Consider the following 17,085-nt stretch of genomic DNA (forward strand, 5'->3'; position numbering starts at 1 on the left):
TAAAGAATGTCTGAATAACGCTTTTTCCCCAAAGTCAGAAATGATAGTGCTCCCTAATATTAGAACGTGTAATTCTCAAAACTTGCAAAAATTAAATGCTGCAATTCTCTATTTAAATATCTCTCAAAACTCACTGTTAGCACAGTGGCCATAAAAAGTGAGCCAATTAAAAGTCTGATGGGAAATAAAACACTCACCTATTACATCTATTTTTGGCCAAATGAAGGAATGCAAGATGATAAATTGAAATGTCTTAATTTTGTTGCTGTAACCCTTAAGTCTTCATCACCAACCCTCATCTGTTACATCTACAAATGGACAATGCTTTCTTTGGATCAGGAACAGTGTTTTTCTATTTGTAGTGTAATGAATCCAGCAGTGTAGGTCCAGGAGAGACAAACAAGTGCTGAGGAGATGAGAATAAATAATTCAACTCATTAAGAATCCAGGAATCCCCTGCTTAAACTCAGGAACCAGTACATCTGAAAACAAGGATACTCCCCCAAAGCCTACAGCTGGGGGGTGGGAAATCAACTAAGAATTCCTGAAGCATCATAACTGAAATTATAGTTTTATGTCTGTGGATCCTACAGTTTAGTAGAGTTAAATGTCAAAATCCAGCACTTAGCAGTTTTAAATGCCAAATGAGAAAATTAGTTACACTAAGGTTTTAATCACTAAATCTTCCTTCTGAAAAATGTAGTTCATTTCACTGCCAAACACAGCCAGGGCATGGAACACTTCATTTCAGAGAGACTCACAGCATTTAGCCAGGCGTGACAGCACACTGGCACAGTACAGTGCTATGGAAAAGATCAACAGTGATTTATTAGTCACTATTTCCCATATCATTGGAACAGCATCCAAAATTATCCTAAAGACAATAAAACGCTGACAGAAGGAAGCACTTCTTTCATATAACATGCAGTTAATCAGTAGATTTCTTTACATCAGTATGTTATAGAAGCCAGATGTATAAAATGGGATCAAAAGCTATTAAGAGGTCAAACAGCATCCCCAACTTCCTCTCTTCAGAAGCTGGAGAGCGACACTGGAGCAAGGATCGCTTCGCACTCGTGTATTTTTCTCCTTCCCTAAGCAATTCGAGGGAGACAAGCCATTGGGGCAGGTGAATCTTTAATCTGGCCATTTTTATTTTCCCATAAAGGAAGTTCAACCCTTTCTGTTGCAGTAGCAGTTCTATTGCACAGGCAACTGGCAGAGACCAAACCTTAGGGGAATAAATCCCACTTGGAAAAATCTCAGCTACCTGACATTACATCTTTAATAGAAACAGTTCACAACACCCTCCATTTTCAGTTTCTTTGATAACTTTGCAGAGGTAAGGGTGATAAAGGTTGTCCTTTAAACTTTTCTTTGAAAGATCTGGACAGCCTGAGAAGGAATAACAACTTAACTCCTCTTAACCAAAGAAAAAGATGACTCTGGATATGGCAAGGTTGTGGGTTTTTTTCCTGGACTGAGAGGAAAGAAACACTGGTCAGTGAATAAATTGCTTTAGATGATACGTAGAGGTGACCTCACAATTGGGGAATGTGGTTTAACAGTAGTTTTACAAAATGCTGTATATAGTCATGAGGCTCGGAATTTTTCTCTCTTCTTTCTGAAGCAGTAGTCCAAAAAAAGCTGTCTTCACTGACCTGTATTAGAGACAGATACAATGAATTCAAACAGACATCAACTAATCTAATAAGCACCACACTGAAGACTCACGGTTTCCTCCAGAAACCTTGCTGCGAATACAGAACAAAACTCTGACCTGGAGGAACCCTTGCAGATACTGTGACTAAATGTGCCCTCATGAAAGTAACAAAAATCCAAATTGCTTTAGGGTAAATAATTAAGAATAGCCAGGACTCTTAACAGTAAGAACAGTTGCAGAGCCACCCAGATCAAAACACTCTCCTGTTTACTCCATACATTGTTCTAGTGAATGCTCTTCTGCTAAGATAACTTCTTTTTTTCACTTCAAAGAGCAGCTGCTTGTCCGAAAAGGCCATCCAACCAACATCTAAACTGCCATATGTAACATGATTAGTCAGAGAACAGAATAAAGTTTGTCTCAAAGAACTGCAAACAGCCCAATTAATCAGCCCTTCCCTCATCTTAAATCACCCCTGACCTCACTGAACATCAGTCCTACATCAGGAAGAGGTTATTCGTGGCTCTGCAAAAGAATATACGCTGAAGTGGTTTTCTAAGATGTTTGGTGTACAGACTGAAGGAGAGCTCCAAGACTGAGCGTTGAAAGAGGTTTCACTTTTCAACAGGACAAATCCTATCCTCTCTTCCTTGTTAACTCATCAAAATAGCAACACTTCACAAAATCACCTGAGCCTGAGTTCCATGATGATAAAATACAGCTTTGAATCCTGTACAGATCAGAGTCCCTGACTCAAACAATCAAAATACACAACCACCTTTGAGGATTTTTGCCTTCGATGATGTAAAAAAGGGTCACTGAAAGAGGATGAAAGGGAGTGGGAGGAAAGCACTCAGCATTTTGCAGCTGTACAGGACACTGCTCACATTTTTCAGGTCTTCAAGATTAGCCCTTTTAAAGAGCCGGGGGAATATATTTCTAAGCAGGAATTAAAACGTCTGAAATCAAACAGAAGTATCCAAACACATTCAATATGCAAATCAAAACCATTTTGTTCGTTGGCTTTTCAGTTTATCCTTCTTTAACGAGCTGGAACAGATTGCATGGCAGACAAGGAAGAAACCGCACATACATGTTCTGACAGTTTTCTGTCCTTCCCTTTGTGGTTCTGATTCTCACTGCTGAGAGCAGGACTGGGGCTGCAGCAAGCGTCAGGAGTAGCGTTTCTGCCGCAAGCTGAGAAAGAATCACATGGGCTTCTGTGTAACATAAGAGTACAAAGTATTTCATAAAAGTTAACGTTTAATTGTTTGGTTTTCTCAAAAGTAACTAGAGAAAACCTCCTCTGAGCCTCACAATTCATTTTAAACATCCATAACCTCAAAAACATCCTACAGCAACAACTGCTCCACAACTCCCTCCCTGATGTGGCACATCAGACGCAGCTGTAAGTAACCTTCCTGCCGCGCAGCAGCCTTCATTGTGTTTTGTTCATTGTGATGGGCACCACACACCACCAGCTATCCCACCAGCCCTTCTCCGGTCTGGGGTCCTTTAGAGTACTTCTCCAGTGCAGATTTGTCAAGGACGCTAGCAGCAACTTCATGCTTCCTCAAGGAAAAAGCATATTCTACGTTTATTAACCTGATCCAAGCTTACCTTGTCCTTCAGTCCTAGAACTTTAAACAGTAAAATAAAGAGATTTTTACTAAGAAAGACTTACAGTGAGGTTCCTAGTCATAAGACAAGTAAAATGAAATACACCTCTGGATTATATTTAACAGGGTTCCATCTGTGTCTCTCACCTTGAGTTGCTCTAGCCTGTCATCTCTCTAGAAAGCTAAGGATCATTGTTTTACAGCATGTCGCTACCTGGCAGGTAACATCCTCTCTTCTGCTAGGCAATTCTTCTCAAGCACAGCAATAAGGCTTCCTGCTTTCCTGAAATACTGTTTTCTTACCTATAGATTATAATCCCAGCTGTTAAAAGTTTGTCTTGGTTTTACTGTCCATCCCCAGTGTGCAAGAAAACTGTATGTGTTTGTTCCACCAAATTCTTCCCTGCCTTGATGACCTACCACATATTCTTAAAATTTATGTATGGCATTCCTAGCACATACAGACAGCAAAGCTTTGACGTCTCTGGTCACATTAAAGCAATGCAGAAGACAAATTTAGAGGCAGACTGAGTAAGCTATCTCTTCCCATACATCCCATTTACAAAACCTCCTCACAGCCAGCTACAGAAGAATATAAACGAGGAGCTCGTAACTAAGCTGTGTCTAGATACCATAGCAAGAGTGTTCTTCAGAGTAAGTGACATGTGTCAGAGGCAGGCTTGATAAACAGTAAAACGTTCCCTTGCTAGAATACACTTGATTTCCATTCAACCATCAGATCAGAATTCCCCAAAACATTTCCAAGGGGAAATAAAAAGGAAGTAGATTTCTCTTTGGAGGTGGCATAGTGCTGGCCTGCAAGAAGGGATCTATGTCAAGCAAGGCAGGTGCAGAAGAGCTGATGCTTGGTGATGACATACATGCCTTAGGGATTCCCAGAGGCAACTCCTGCATCAGTTTAATAAGCTCACAAGTGGTTTGATTCAGGACAGGCAGCAACGAATCACCCATTTCCACAAAGTATGCTGGTACTTTGTTCATTAAGACCACTATCAGGAATACAATGATGGACGCTAGTGTTTTAACATAAATCTGTATCAAAACCCATGATCCCACAGAACATCTAGTCCTTGCAGTAAACTGGATAGCCAATTAAAATTAGAATGAGACTAATTCCTTTAATAGTCTTAACAAATTATTTCTAACTTCTTTAACTGAAGTTTTGGGAATGATCTATGCTTAGATAGCCCAATTCATTCAATTTTCCTCAGTTATTCAGAGAGCAAGAAGGTTGTTGTAGGAGGATATTCAGTAACTAGACATTCAATGAGCTTACCAGTGCAGGAGCAGGCCAAAACTAAGTAATTTATCTCTGAATTTTTGAACAGTTTTCTGTAGGAAAAACACAAAGCGTGGCTTTTTCTATGTTCTCCCAAGAGAATGGAGCAACAGGAGGGCCCTATGTCATTTATGAGCTTATAGATAATCCCTGAATTGGGTTTTGCTGCTAAAGTAAGTTTACCATCCTGTGAACACAACTGTAAAAATTTTTGCTCAAACAACAGTTAATATAAACTTGTAAGTTAACTAGCTGTAACCACATCCACCCCAGGAGAACAAACAAACATACATTTAATTAGGCTAATGCTACTGTGGTGAAGAACTACAAGCAAATAAGTGTTCCACCTTACAGATACGGAGGGGAAAAAAATAACTGAGTCTTTTCTTTATAGATGTCCCAGGTTTTATACAACCTGTCTGGCTGGTTAAAAGAACACAAAATGTGCAAATCCAGTCATAAGAGGAACATACCAAGAAAGAAATCAATCTCACACATACCAGGCACCTTCATGGATGTTCACTTGAAGAACAAGCCCATCTAACAAAAAGTGTTTCCTATTTAATATGCACACTAATTGGAACTATATGTATTACCTTTTTTTTTTTTTTTGGTGGAAACTTATATTGGCCATCATGTTATTGTGCTCAGAATCAAAAACAGGTTGAAAAGCTTATGAGTCATTCCTTTTTGCTTTTAAAAATATTTGTACATCAACTTTCTGCCAAGAATATGGAGAACCCCTAGTGTTTGAAGATTTATTAATAATCTCTAGCAGTCCAAATAGTTCTCAGCTGCTTCTTTAGAAATTCTTGCAAGAATGTTGTCCAGACATACCAATTCTAAAGCACATAAACTTAGGTATCTGCTGCTTGAATTTTTGTTGTTGATACTACGAAAACTACTTTCTTCGTCCCTCATCCAGAGCAAAACCCCATGTATTTACTGCACACTTCTACCTTTTCTGTAATACATTGTCGCTGTTTTCCCTTGTGCTCTCTGTAAAACTGTTTTTCCATGAACATTTCTTTCTTATGAAACTGAACTTGTTGGGGCAAACAGTATAAAACTGCTCTAAACAATGCCCAGCCATTCATATTTTTTGCTTTACATTCTTTTCCCACATGGTTTGGTTCATAATTACTTCCAGCTTCAGGAAACTGGCCTTTTCAAAAGCACCAATCATAAGTTTTTGACTTTGTTTACACTTAACAAATCAAGTAATGAATTGGTTCTAAGTAGTCAGTAATTCTGAGTTCTACAGTCTTTATCTTCTTCATCAACTGAGGCTGTCTCTAACACAGGAATCCCAAAGTTAGATACTCACATAAGAAATCTTTACGAGAATGCCAAAGGAAAAAAATTTAAAAAAAAAAAGAAATAAGAAAATGAAATGAGCCAAGAAAAAGGAAACAACAACAACAAAAAAGGGAATGGCAGTTACATCCCACCCAAATGTGGGAGGTTTGATGGATGAACAACAAACAGCCCAGTAATTCAATCACTGTGAATAGCTAGGGTTCATTTTCTTAAATATTTCAAGTGCTCAAACAATTAGCACAGATTGGAAGAGATTAGGTAGAAGGACATGAATTAAAAGTCAAAGAAAAATCTGAAATGAAAGAGAAATAAATAACTGCCAGGAAAATACCAATGTCATAAAGTATGCTAAACCTTGAAATAATCGTTCAAAAAAACTAGTAGGACGGTCTTGCTTGTGATGCTCAGAATCCATCCATTTAGCCCATGAGACACACTCTTACTCCTGCCTAGGCAGAATGGGAGATCATCGGGACTTCTCACTTCTTTTCTTCCCCCACCCCCTCAGGATCGCAGAAATGAAAAAAAAAAAAAAAAAAAAGAAGGACAAATGGGAAGGGAAATGGGGCACAAAGCAATCCCACAGCAGCAGGCACAGGGAAGGTCCAGCATTCCAACACGTTTATTGCTTATTTTTACAGTGCTTAATGGTGAAGTACCACACATAAGACACAAACAGTTTCAAAGCAACCTCCCAGCCTAGAAACAAAATGAGGGGAAGGGGCTCTGTTTTAGTTCTTCATTATTAAAACTCTGAAGTAAAGAAATTTCAACAAACAGAAGTAACCCAATCTGTGTGTTTCCCTAGCCCAAACTCCTTCAATTTTTACGGTCTTTCCAAAGTCTAGATCAAGTTTCATGTGAGTTTGCATGGTGAAGGTTGTTATTTCTGGCCTCTCCCCCCCCCCCCCAAAGACTCAATTTCTTTGTCTTTTTTTTTTTTAAAGTGAAGTTTGAAATTATCATGAATATTCCAAAAAAAAAAAAATCTTTGTTGCACATCCCAAATCTACTCTATAATATTGGAAAAACATATAAATACATAGTATCACAAAATGTCAGGCAAAGCACAGAGCCCACTGGAGAAAAATATTCTTAATTTTAATTAAGTACTGCCTAAAAATGCCCAAAGTACACAATATAAGATATATACCATATATCAAATAAATACAGTATATCAACTATGTTAGTGTTATGTTATTGTGGTCAATTATACTGATCATTTTTCTAATTGAGAGAAGTAGCAGGTTTTTTGCCTATTTCTACCTTTAAAAAGAATTTACTTTCTCTCTCAAGTTAACACATTATAATACCCACTATCTTTTTGTTTAAGTGAAGAATGATTCCAGTAAGCTCAAGAACATCTAATACTTGCAAAACTTTAGGAGTGAGTGGTTCTTCACCAAAGTCAAACCCTAGGATGCTTCCTCCATCATTCGTCAGCTGAGATTTTAACATCTATGGTTTTGAGCTGACTGTGGCAGCAGGTGATGAGATCCACTTCCACCCAAGGCCAGCTTTTTTCTGGCTGTTGTTTAGAAGCATCAAATTGCAAACTAACTGCTAAAGTATCTTTGAAAACAGCTTTTGAAGGATGAGTTTGAAAAGAGGACAGAAGTAGCAGTCACTAGCTTCCATCTCACCAAGTAAATGGCATGCCAGCAGAGTAAGGAAAGCTGGTATAGAAGCATGAGGGCAACAACGCAAAGGAAAAGCCCCTAAATCACACAGATTATTATAAAGAAGGAGCTTTTCACACACTCAAGACAAGTGAATCTACAGTTGTAATATGCCAAGGCATATTGAAAGTAATCATTATGGTGACTAAACCAAGCATTCACAGAGTAGTAACTGACAGAATAAAGAATGACCAAGCAACCTTCAACTGGACCCACTAAATACGCATTAAGATATAGCCTATAATTAACTAGATGATCATATGCTGATCCTCCTTTAGAAATCTCATTTATTTCAATGTAAACATAGATTCTGCTCAGAGAATGAGTCAGACTTTGTATGAATGAGACTCTTGTTTCTAAGACCTGGTCAGCTTCAAAGAACTACTACAATATAAATATTTAATAATAACAAAAGCATGCAACCCTTTGCCAAGCACAGATGTTAGAAAGCGATTGCAAATCTTGGCATTTGGTGGCACCTAGTAATCCACTGGCTGAGTCACTAATGTGATTGATGGCCTTAAGTTGTTCAGGAACTACTGGCCCCTCAACAAATTAAGACCTGTGAATTGTATCCTATTTTTTGTATAAATACTCTTCTCTATACAACTAGTGAATGTTGGATTTTATTCTTAAAGGTTTTAAAATGGTATGTGGCTCTGCTGCTAGGGAAAACCCTTCACCTGCGAGAAAGTGAAGCAACCTGCCTGTTTCTATACTTTGAGCATATTTTGTTTAGGTATCTTAACTTTGGTAATGATGTTATGGTTGGTACAAGATAAACTCCTCTTGCAATAGATCTTTTTCACTAAGCTGGCCCTCAGGAGCCTTACGTCTGTTTTGACTAAGAAAACAACTAATTCATAAACTATGTTGCCTACAGATGTCCTCAGCTTTCCATTCATCATGTATTTTATTAACAATCCCTACCTGGATATCATCCTGCTTTTTAGAAGCTAAAAGACTTTCCAAAGAAGAGTTAGCCCAAGCACTGGCAACAGAAAGGAAGCATCTTCCTTCTTGATATTCTCCTTTCTGACAAGGCTTCTGGTCAGAACCAGGTATTTCCACGAAGCATCTGTACAGCATCTCAAAAACTTGCCATCCTCTCCCAGGTGAGAGTCCTGGCCATACCAGCCTCCCTAACGCTAAAGCAAAGCATGCATCAGACACAGTTCCCACAGGAAACACTTCTCAAGTACTTCTGACAGATTTTCTTTCCCAAGTGAACAAATCTGGTTTCGTTACCATTTCCATGAACTCAAAGAGAACCAGTGAACCGAATCATTACATTGCTGTAACCGCAACAAAATGTATTATACCTGAATAACATCTACAGGGTAGAGGATGCTAAAGTAGTAATACATGAAAAAATTAAAGATGCAAAGGCAAATGGACACGTTACTATTTATTCACGTAAAACACTTTCCTCTGTATAATCATAGAATCATAAAATGTCCTGAGTTGGAAGGGACCCATAAGGATCATCAAGTCTAACTCCTGGCTCCACACAGGACCAGCCGAATCAGAGCATATGACTGAAAGCGTTATCCAGACGCTTCTTGAACTCCGTCAAGCTCGGTGCTGTGACCACTTCCCTGGGGAGCCTGTTCCAGTGCCCGACCACCCTCTCAGTGACGAACCTTTTCCTAATATCCAACCTAATAATATCATTTCAATTGCAAGTCAAAGCACTTAAGTTTTAATGTAGATCTACCTTTGCAGAAAATGTTAGTCCTCCAGGTCATTAGTTTAAATGACATCAACTAACAGACAGAAACAGATTTTGCACAAATGAAAATTAAGGAAAATAAGAGAAAAAACTAATTGTTGCCCCAAGTACTTCAAGTCACACAAGACTCTCACATGCTGTCAATTAAGTAAACCCTATGATCTATGGCAAAATTCCACCAGAATGATTATATCACAACAACAGATGTAATTAAATTATTTCTGACAATAAAGTCATTGGTACAGAATACATTACCCCTTTCAACTCTAAGCAAATTTTTTTTTTAACCAAGAAGTGCTTCTATGATGGTACCATCTTGACTGAGTCACAGAAAGTATTTTTAACCACTAAGTTCCACTGAATTCAGTGTGTACTTAGAAATAAGTATTTGGTACCCTGACCACACATGGTGAACTTGTGTAACAGCAGTAAATTCCTCTACGCTGTCACCCATTTTTCTTTCCAAATTTATGTAGCACGCTTTATGGTATTTTCAGCTTTTTTTTTTTTCCTGTCTGCCTTGCTATTGAAAAAAAAAAATCATAGAATAATTCAGGCTGGAAGGAAACTCTGCAGGTCACCACATCCATTCTCAAAGCAGGGCCAGCTTTACTTCCATAGAAGAAACAAACAACCAACAATGAAGGAAAAAACCGCCAAACCTAAAACCAACAAAGGACAAATACTGTAAAAAAAAAAAGTTATTTCACCTACGTATAATACTTGCTTTCTTTAATCCTTAACTTATCCTCATAATATTTATTTTAATCATGCTGATTTTATTACAAGCCCTTCCAGAAGTAACTTTATGGCTTTGAAAAGCAAACATGCACATTTAGGGTGGTATATAAACATCTATTTTTTAAGTAGTCAACTTAATCAAACTAACTAACTTTAATCAAAAATAATGGAGAGTTTTTGTCATGGGGAGGCTTTAATAAAAAAATTTAGGATTTTGGACGCCCTCCAGCAGCTAAAAACTTCACTTGGCCTCATACTAAGCATAAGAAGGAGCAGGCCATGTCTCAGAGAGCTGTAATCAAAGAAGGTAAGTCAGCAAAGAAGAGAAAAAAATTATGTAACAGAGGCTTGAAGGGAAGGAAGACTCAATGGGACTTCCTAAAAGAAAAAAAAAAAAAAAAAAAAAAAAAGAACAGTGAGCACAGAAGGAAGGATAGAAAGAACAAAACTGAAGCTGTGGTTTGGACACAGCACGGGCTGGTAACCAAAGCTGGAAGGTCAAAAGTGTGTGGACAGTCAACGGGCATGTTCAATAAATGACATTACAAAATAAGCAAAGTAGTCTGGAAAAAAACAAAAATCAGACTATTTAAAAACTTAAAAAACATTTTTCCCTTACTAGCATCAAGACGTTCATTCAAAGGTTACTTACCCACTTCACAATTTTGGACTAATCTCTTTGCCTTGACTTCTACATGTATAAATTGAAGATAACGTATCATCTCATCCCACAGTGTTGTAAGAGTACATATGCTATTGTCTTTAAATGGGCCATCCTTACAAGGATGGCCCAATACAGAAAATTTGATAAAGAAAATTAGTAACTATGCAACCAGCATGGGTTCCAGACAGCATGCACAAAACCCTCACGGAATACTACATTAAATGAGACCAGAAAGAAATCTATTCATGCAGTAAACGTCATCCTTCCTGCGCACTGAATGAGATACAGAGCCTTTAGAAAAGAAAAAAACAAAACAAAACAAAAAAACAAACAAAAAACCCCCGCCAATATTCCTTCTCTCTCGTATGAGTTCTTCTACAGCACCTTTTTTGCCAGACAAATTACTACAGTTGAGTGCGTACGCAGCTTGTCCTGTAAAAGAAGCTCCTACTTAGAGACTTTTCATGTCCCACAAAGAGCGGTTCCCAACACACTTACAAGGTCTTTATTTCATTATGGAAGTTCCCAAGCTGCTCAGCAAGACTAAACTCAAAACTTTAATGTTACACCCTATAAGTACAATGAAACTTTCTAAACATTAAGAATGTTTTTTATAGTAACATGATACATTGTACAAGGGATGCATCCTCAAGTCATTCAAAGTCAATGGATTGCTTCAGTATCTTTTTAAGCAGTAGATGCAGAAAGTGTTTTGTAGTCTTTTTGCTCCCAATACCAAAATTTCCACAAGGCTGTTTGACCTCAGCAAGAGTCTCTAGTGACCCCTGGTGTTAAGAAGTTCGGTCTCAATTTGACTACTTTATGGCAAAAAGCATGAGTATCATCATTCAGCACTTTGTTGTTCTTCTGACACAGCAAACGGTCACTGCCTTGTGTTGACGTTCTTTCCACTCCAGTTTACAAACAAAAATAGTAGTATCCATTTTTAAAGAAAAAAGTGGAAAAGAAATAGAAACTTCTAAGCATCCCAGTAAATTGCAGATTGATATTCCTCTTGCTTTCAAAAGTTTAATACGTTTTTTCCTCATATGAAAATTAACAGTAGAATATCTAGAGCAGACACAGAGTCATTGCTTCAGGTGGACATTTATAGCCTCTTGATCAGTCGTTAAGGAATTAATGACAGTGAACTACAAGCCAAGCCGGCCAGCAAAGCCTAGTGTAAGGAAAGAAGTCTTAATTGCCAGGTTGCACAGGACTTGGCTGTCACAGGTAGAAACGTATAGTCCAGTGAACCAACTGCCCAGGTGACACAAAAGTTGCTTACAACAGAAGTCTGTAACTACAGAAACAAAGAAGAGTCCTACTGTTCTACTTACAATTTTGAGTCCAGGTTCAGGAGAAAGCCCAGTTTGTCATATTCTGGAAAACAAAAGCAAGGGACACAATATCATAAAAACTCTAAGTGTCTCCTCTGCAAAAGGCACCAAAACCAAAAAGCAGCAAGTCATTATGGAAGGTCAATAATTATTTCTAACTGAAAATAGCTATATTGTAATTTCCAGTCACTAGTAACTGTTATCACAGATTATTGTTACTTCAAGGTATTCCCAAATTAACATTTGTGACTCTCCAGGAAATAGTAAAGCAAGAGAATGTGTGGATAATCATTAATTTAGAAATCGCTAGAATTAAGCAAGATATCTGTAGTCATAAAAAAAAGCACTACTGAAACCACATGTGCAATGATATAAAAGGCTTTCCTGCTTGCAGTAGAAATCATTTTGCCAGTAATTTGTATGACAAACACTCCTCCTAGGTCATAATGTGGTAGAGCTTTGAAATTTTTCTTGATTCCTTATCTATTCCAACCTACAACTTCGTGATCAAGCAGCCCATCTTCAAGAGAAAGTCACTCACAGTCATAAAAACGCTTCAAGTTCAGGTGATGATGTTCAATAGGAAACTGCAAAGTTACAGTTTATGCCACAAACAGGGAACAGCCACAGAAATAAAGTTTCACGCAGAACATCTGTAACTCCTGTATAAAGTAAGCTTTGCATTCAACATCTTTGAATACATTGTGATCTTGTAAATCAAATACTTGATACAAAAAATAAAACTATTAAAATTCAAATGAAATACACAAGAAAAACTATAAGGTGTAGCATCCTTCTTGCAGTGGGTTAAGCTCAGGGGTCTCCTCGCCCTGAGAACCACTGGGTCTCACTACCGTACAATAAAAACCCAATACAAACAGAAGTAAAAGATAATCCCTCCAGAGTTTAATAATCAGGATGTATTAAAAGAAACAAGAAGAAAAAAAAAAAATCTCATAGTCTTTTAGAAAGAGTTCAGTGGAAATTGAGAATTTGCTTTCCTTACAAAACACCACCAGAATTTCTGCTGCAGTTTCCCTAAAATCACAAGCTTTTCATGCTATCACTTACCGGCAGAACAGGAAATCCTATACGTGTACCCAAGACAAAATGCTTGCACCATGTAGGTCAGTGTAAACTGTGTCATTGATTTCAATGCCATTAAGATTTAATTCCCGAGTCAAGGGAAGACAATGATTGACATAACTTACGTAACAGAAGTTGCAGAACATGTGTGCACTTGATATTGGTACATACTACCCGTTCTCTGCCAGCACCCACGTGCCACCCACCATCCCCGTTGTACTTGATGTCAGAAATGCACCTGTGCATCCTTCCTCCACCTTCCACATACTGACAGTTGTGCTTCCCCCATGTGCTGCTTTCCTCGTACAGTTCCTCACAGTTTATTCCTCCTACAAGAAATTATTTCCTGTCCAACCTTACCTTCTCTGCATGTAGCATTGTGCATAGGAAGGTACCCGTTCCAGAAAAAAAAAAAAAAAGCCTTCAATTTTTATTAACCCTTCCTCCTCCCAAAATCAACATCCATACTGAGAAAACAGCAACAGAGATTTTATTAATATTATTAAAAAAAAAAAAAAAAAATCTACAGTCACTGACCAACCTGTCATCAGCTTTACCTCATTCGAGCTAATAGTCCCTTCATCCCAACAGGAAATACAAGAAGAAGAAATGCAATAAGAGATACATCACCTCATAACTACAACATCCTGGGGTTTCTACTAACTCAGCACTTTATGAGCTTTGCAATCAAAGCACCAGAAGACACACACATACTAAAGGCTAAGTGCCACAGATGACATACCTACACTGCAATGTTTCATAAGATTTACCTTCTGTTTCTCACATACAGCTTCCCTAGGTTTAAGTGGTTACTTTTGATGTTCACTGATGATTACTAACAGAGATATAAAGTATTCTTGTAAAATTATATATGTCAACTATCTTGCAACAGGCACTTTAAAAAAAAAAATGTATGAAGTATAACAAAACAAAATAACATTTCTGGTTTCAAACTAGAAGCACAGGCATGTTCTTGATTTTCAGTAGGGTGTAAATTATCTTTCCAAGCTGTAACATCAAACCAGAAGCATCTATGCTCCTTCTCACTGGCTGGCGAAACGTGCCAACTACTGCAGGCAGAGAAATGCTGCCCTCACCACGGGCCATCTCACACTCACTGGGACTTCTGGAAGTCACAGCATTACTATTGGCTTGGAAATTAATCTCTATCACATGCTGCTCCCCCAAGAAAGACACCAGGAGCCTCTAAATTACAGATTTAAAATTAGCTTGCTTTTCAGCAAAACCCAGCCTTGTTACAGACTTCCAATGTCATTTAGCTGTATTACTACAAATACAGGCGCCAAAAGTCGCTGCAACACACAGCAGTGCAGCCCACACGCTGGCTGGAAACAGTCTGGATTCACAAAAGAGAGATAAAACCCCAAATACCTGGAGAAAGCCAAACACACATAGCCCAGCTGCAGGAAAAGGCAATCCTTGTCTGGAGTTATGTATTTAATTTAAAACAAAATAAAACACAGACCCACTAAATTAAAGACAAGTACAACTGAATCTAAAATACAGTACGGTCAGGGTGCGATGATTACAGGAGACGGACTGAGAGCTGATTGCACAAGCTCACTTCTAGAGAAAGGGGCAATCACACTCCCACCCTTTCCTCCCTTAAAAATTCTGGCTGCAAGAGCCTGCCTTGGCACTCACATAACCTCTCCATGCCCTGACCTACAGGTTGCTTTCACCTCCCATCACCTTAGTTTAAAGCCTTACTCACCAAGTTAACCAGCTGATGCACAAAAACATTTCTCCTCTTTTCCATTCAGTGGGATAAAGAAGTGCTGGAGTATTAGAGAAAACGGAACAAAACAGCTAGGAAGAACAAGGTAGAAATACTCCAGCATCTCCACCAAGAACTAGCTTGGACCAGCTGGCCATGTTAACTGTGGTTTGATGTTGGCCTCTGCCAACAGCATCATGATGACCCCCCAATTAGAGGGTCTCTGCACTGAAGCACAACGCAGAGCTACCAATGTGTGTAGTTCTGGAGAACTCCCTTCACATCTAACCAGGCTGGTAGGTCTGACTCAGCTCAGGCCATGTCTGAGCCACCAGTCTCCAGACAAGGTATTTATATGGCTGTGTGGAATAGGATTTATTTTTTTAAGCCAAAAATGAGTAAAAGGTAATAGAGCACTTACTTTGCATCCACTAGAAGAATATCATGGAAGAATCTGAACAAGGCTTTACATTCTCAGCCCATAAGAGACTGAAAGGCCCAGGAGGGAAAAAAGCAACAGTATTAAAAGAGAGCAAGGCAATCTAAGGACCACACGCTCACTTGTGCTAGGAAGCTATAGATCTCAGTTGATCATGTGGTATAGTAGCATACAGAAGCACAGAAAGAAACGAACATGGGACATGAAGTTTCATCATGCCCCATAAGAACAAGAGGTCATCTTAGGTTGGAAATAAAATGCATTTCTACATTTCCAGGAAGATCAGAATTGAATTAAGAATCTAATAACTGACAACAATTTCATAATAAAGCATGTAATTACAATTATATGAACAGAAGTACAGCCAAGCATAGCAATTTCTATAAATGATGCGAATCCTGTGCCAAATTCAATGCTAGCATTAGCATGGAAATTTCTTCCAAGTATCCAACAGAAATCCAGCTACCAGGCAGCAAGCGTGAAATGCGTTGTCTAATGTCTGTAAACTCCATACAGACCACCCAAAAAGTCATTAAGGACAGTGTACAATATCTATCAAGATTTCAAATTGCATTTTGCATCTGTAGCCAATATAGCTATTGCAAAACGCGCAAAATCTCCCCTTATGCCACTAATCAGAAATCAACAATCCAGGAATTAACTTGGCTCACTGGTTTTATCCTTCCAAACTACCCATAAATGATTTCACTGATGACTTGAGTAGTATTCCTTTAGCGTCTAGATACTTAGAAGCACAGTACAAATAACTTTGCCCCCAGAAACAGAAAATTAAACTTTTTTAAAAGATGGGCTATATGCAACTCTAGTTCTGTGTTTAATTGGTAATTGTGAGTACAGGGGGGAAGGCAGAACATCCAATTTTAGCTCTTTTATTCAAAAAGTTTGTGTTTGTCCAAGAAATCGGTATGACACCCAGGAGACAGAAGTCCTGTCAAGAACAGCTCAGACCACCCTGATACATTTCATCCTGTCCAGTGCAGCTTGGTCTCTGCGGAACTGAGGTTGCAACTGAGCTAAGTCTTGGTCACTGTCCACATGCAGGTTCTACATCTGTGGCAAAGGCCAGGTAAAATGACTTACCCAGCAACGAAAAAGGTCAAACACCTAACATTCACCTTAGATTAAGAAAACACATATGGACAGTTACAAAAAAGTTCAGCTGATGTAAAGCAATTCTGCTAGAACTCAAGAGACAAGAACGAACTAATGAAAAAAGTCATATGCAATGGATCAACTGAAAAGGACAAAAGAAAGGTTTTTTCCCAGGGTTAAAAAAATACCACTCAGGATTACTGAGCAACAATGAAAGTACTGGACAAACAAGGACTTAATGTTGCATCCTTACATTAGGATTTTCAACTTTAAACTCTTCAGTGATGGAACTTATGATGAAAGCGTTCTTTTCTGAAGCTATTTAAATAACTGTAAAAAAAAATCAGATTGTAAAGCCAAGTTCGGAAGGGGTAGATCTGAGGCCACCTGGGCTCCGTAGCCTTGTCGGTGCATAGACTCCATGCCCATCTCCTAAAGTCTACGTTCCAGTTTCTTCCTCATCCCCATTTACTCTTTTGCATACAAGTTTAACAGCCTTTTTCTCCAAGTTATCCAACAACAGGGAGAATCCCAAGTGTACTGGCAAGATAAAGCCCAGTCCTTAGTGCCTTTCCTTGCTCTGTTAAAAATACACAGAAGGAGCAGAACTGACATCTGTAAAAGATAACTGCTTAACCTTTGCAGCCCTGG

At 38.4% G+C, this 17,085-nt stretch overlaps 1 protein-coding gene across 5 annotated transcripts in view; it reads right to left on the reverse strand.

Moving 5' to 3' along the window:
- ST3GAL3 (ST3 beta-galactoside alpha-2,3-sialyltransferase 3) overlaps positions 1-17,085 on the reverse strand; it is a 183,659-nt gene that overhangs the window by 120,805 nt on the left and 45,769 nt on the right. For 4 of the 5 annotated variants that reach the window (XM_075759621.1, XM_075759619.1, XM_075759618.1 and 1 more), the window contains one exon: positions 12,059-12,101. The exons of the other annotated variant lie outside the window; for it this stretch is intronic. In XM_075759621.1, coding sequence (XP_075615736.1) covers positions 12,059-12,101 — 43 coding nt within the window. The remainder of the gene's footprint in view (positions 1-12,058; positions 12,102-17,085) is intronic. 5 annotated transcript variants of the gene reach the window in all.

Source organism: Balearica regulorum, chromosome 8 (assembly GCF_011004875.1).
Source record: "Balearica regulorum gibbericeps isolate bBalReg1 chromosome 8, bBalReg1.pri, whole genome shotgun sequence".
NCBI classification, from domain to species: Eukaryota; Metazoa; Chordata; class Aves; order Gruiformes; family Gruidae; genus Balearica; species Balearica regulorum.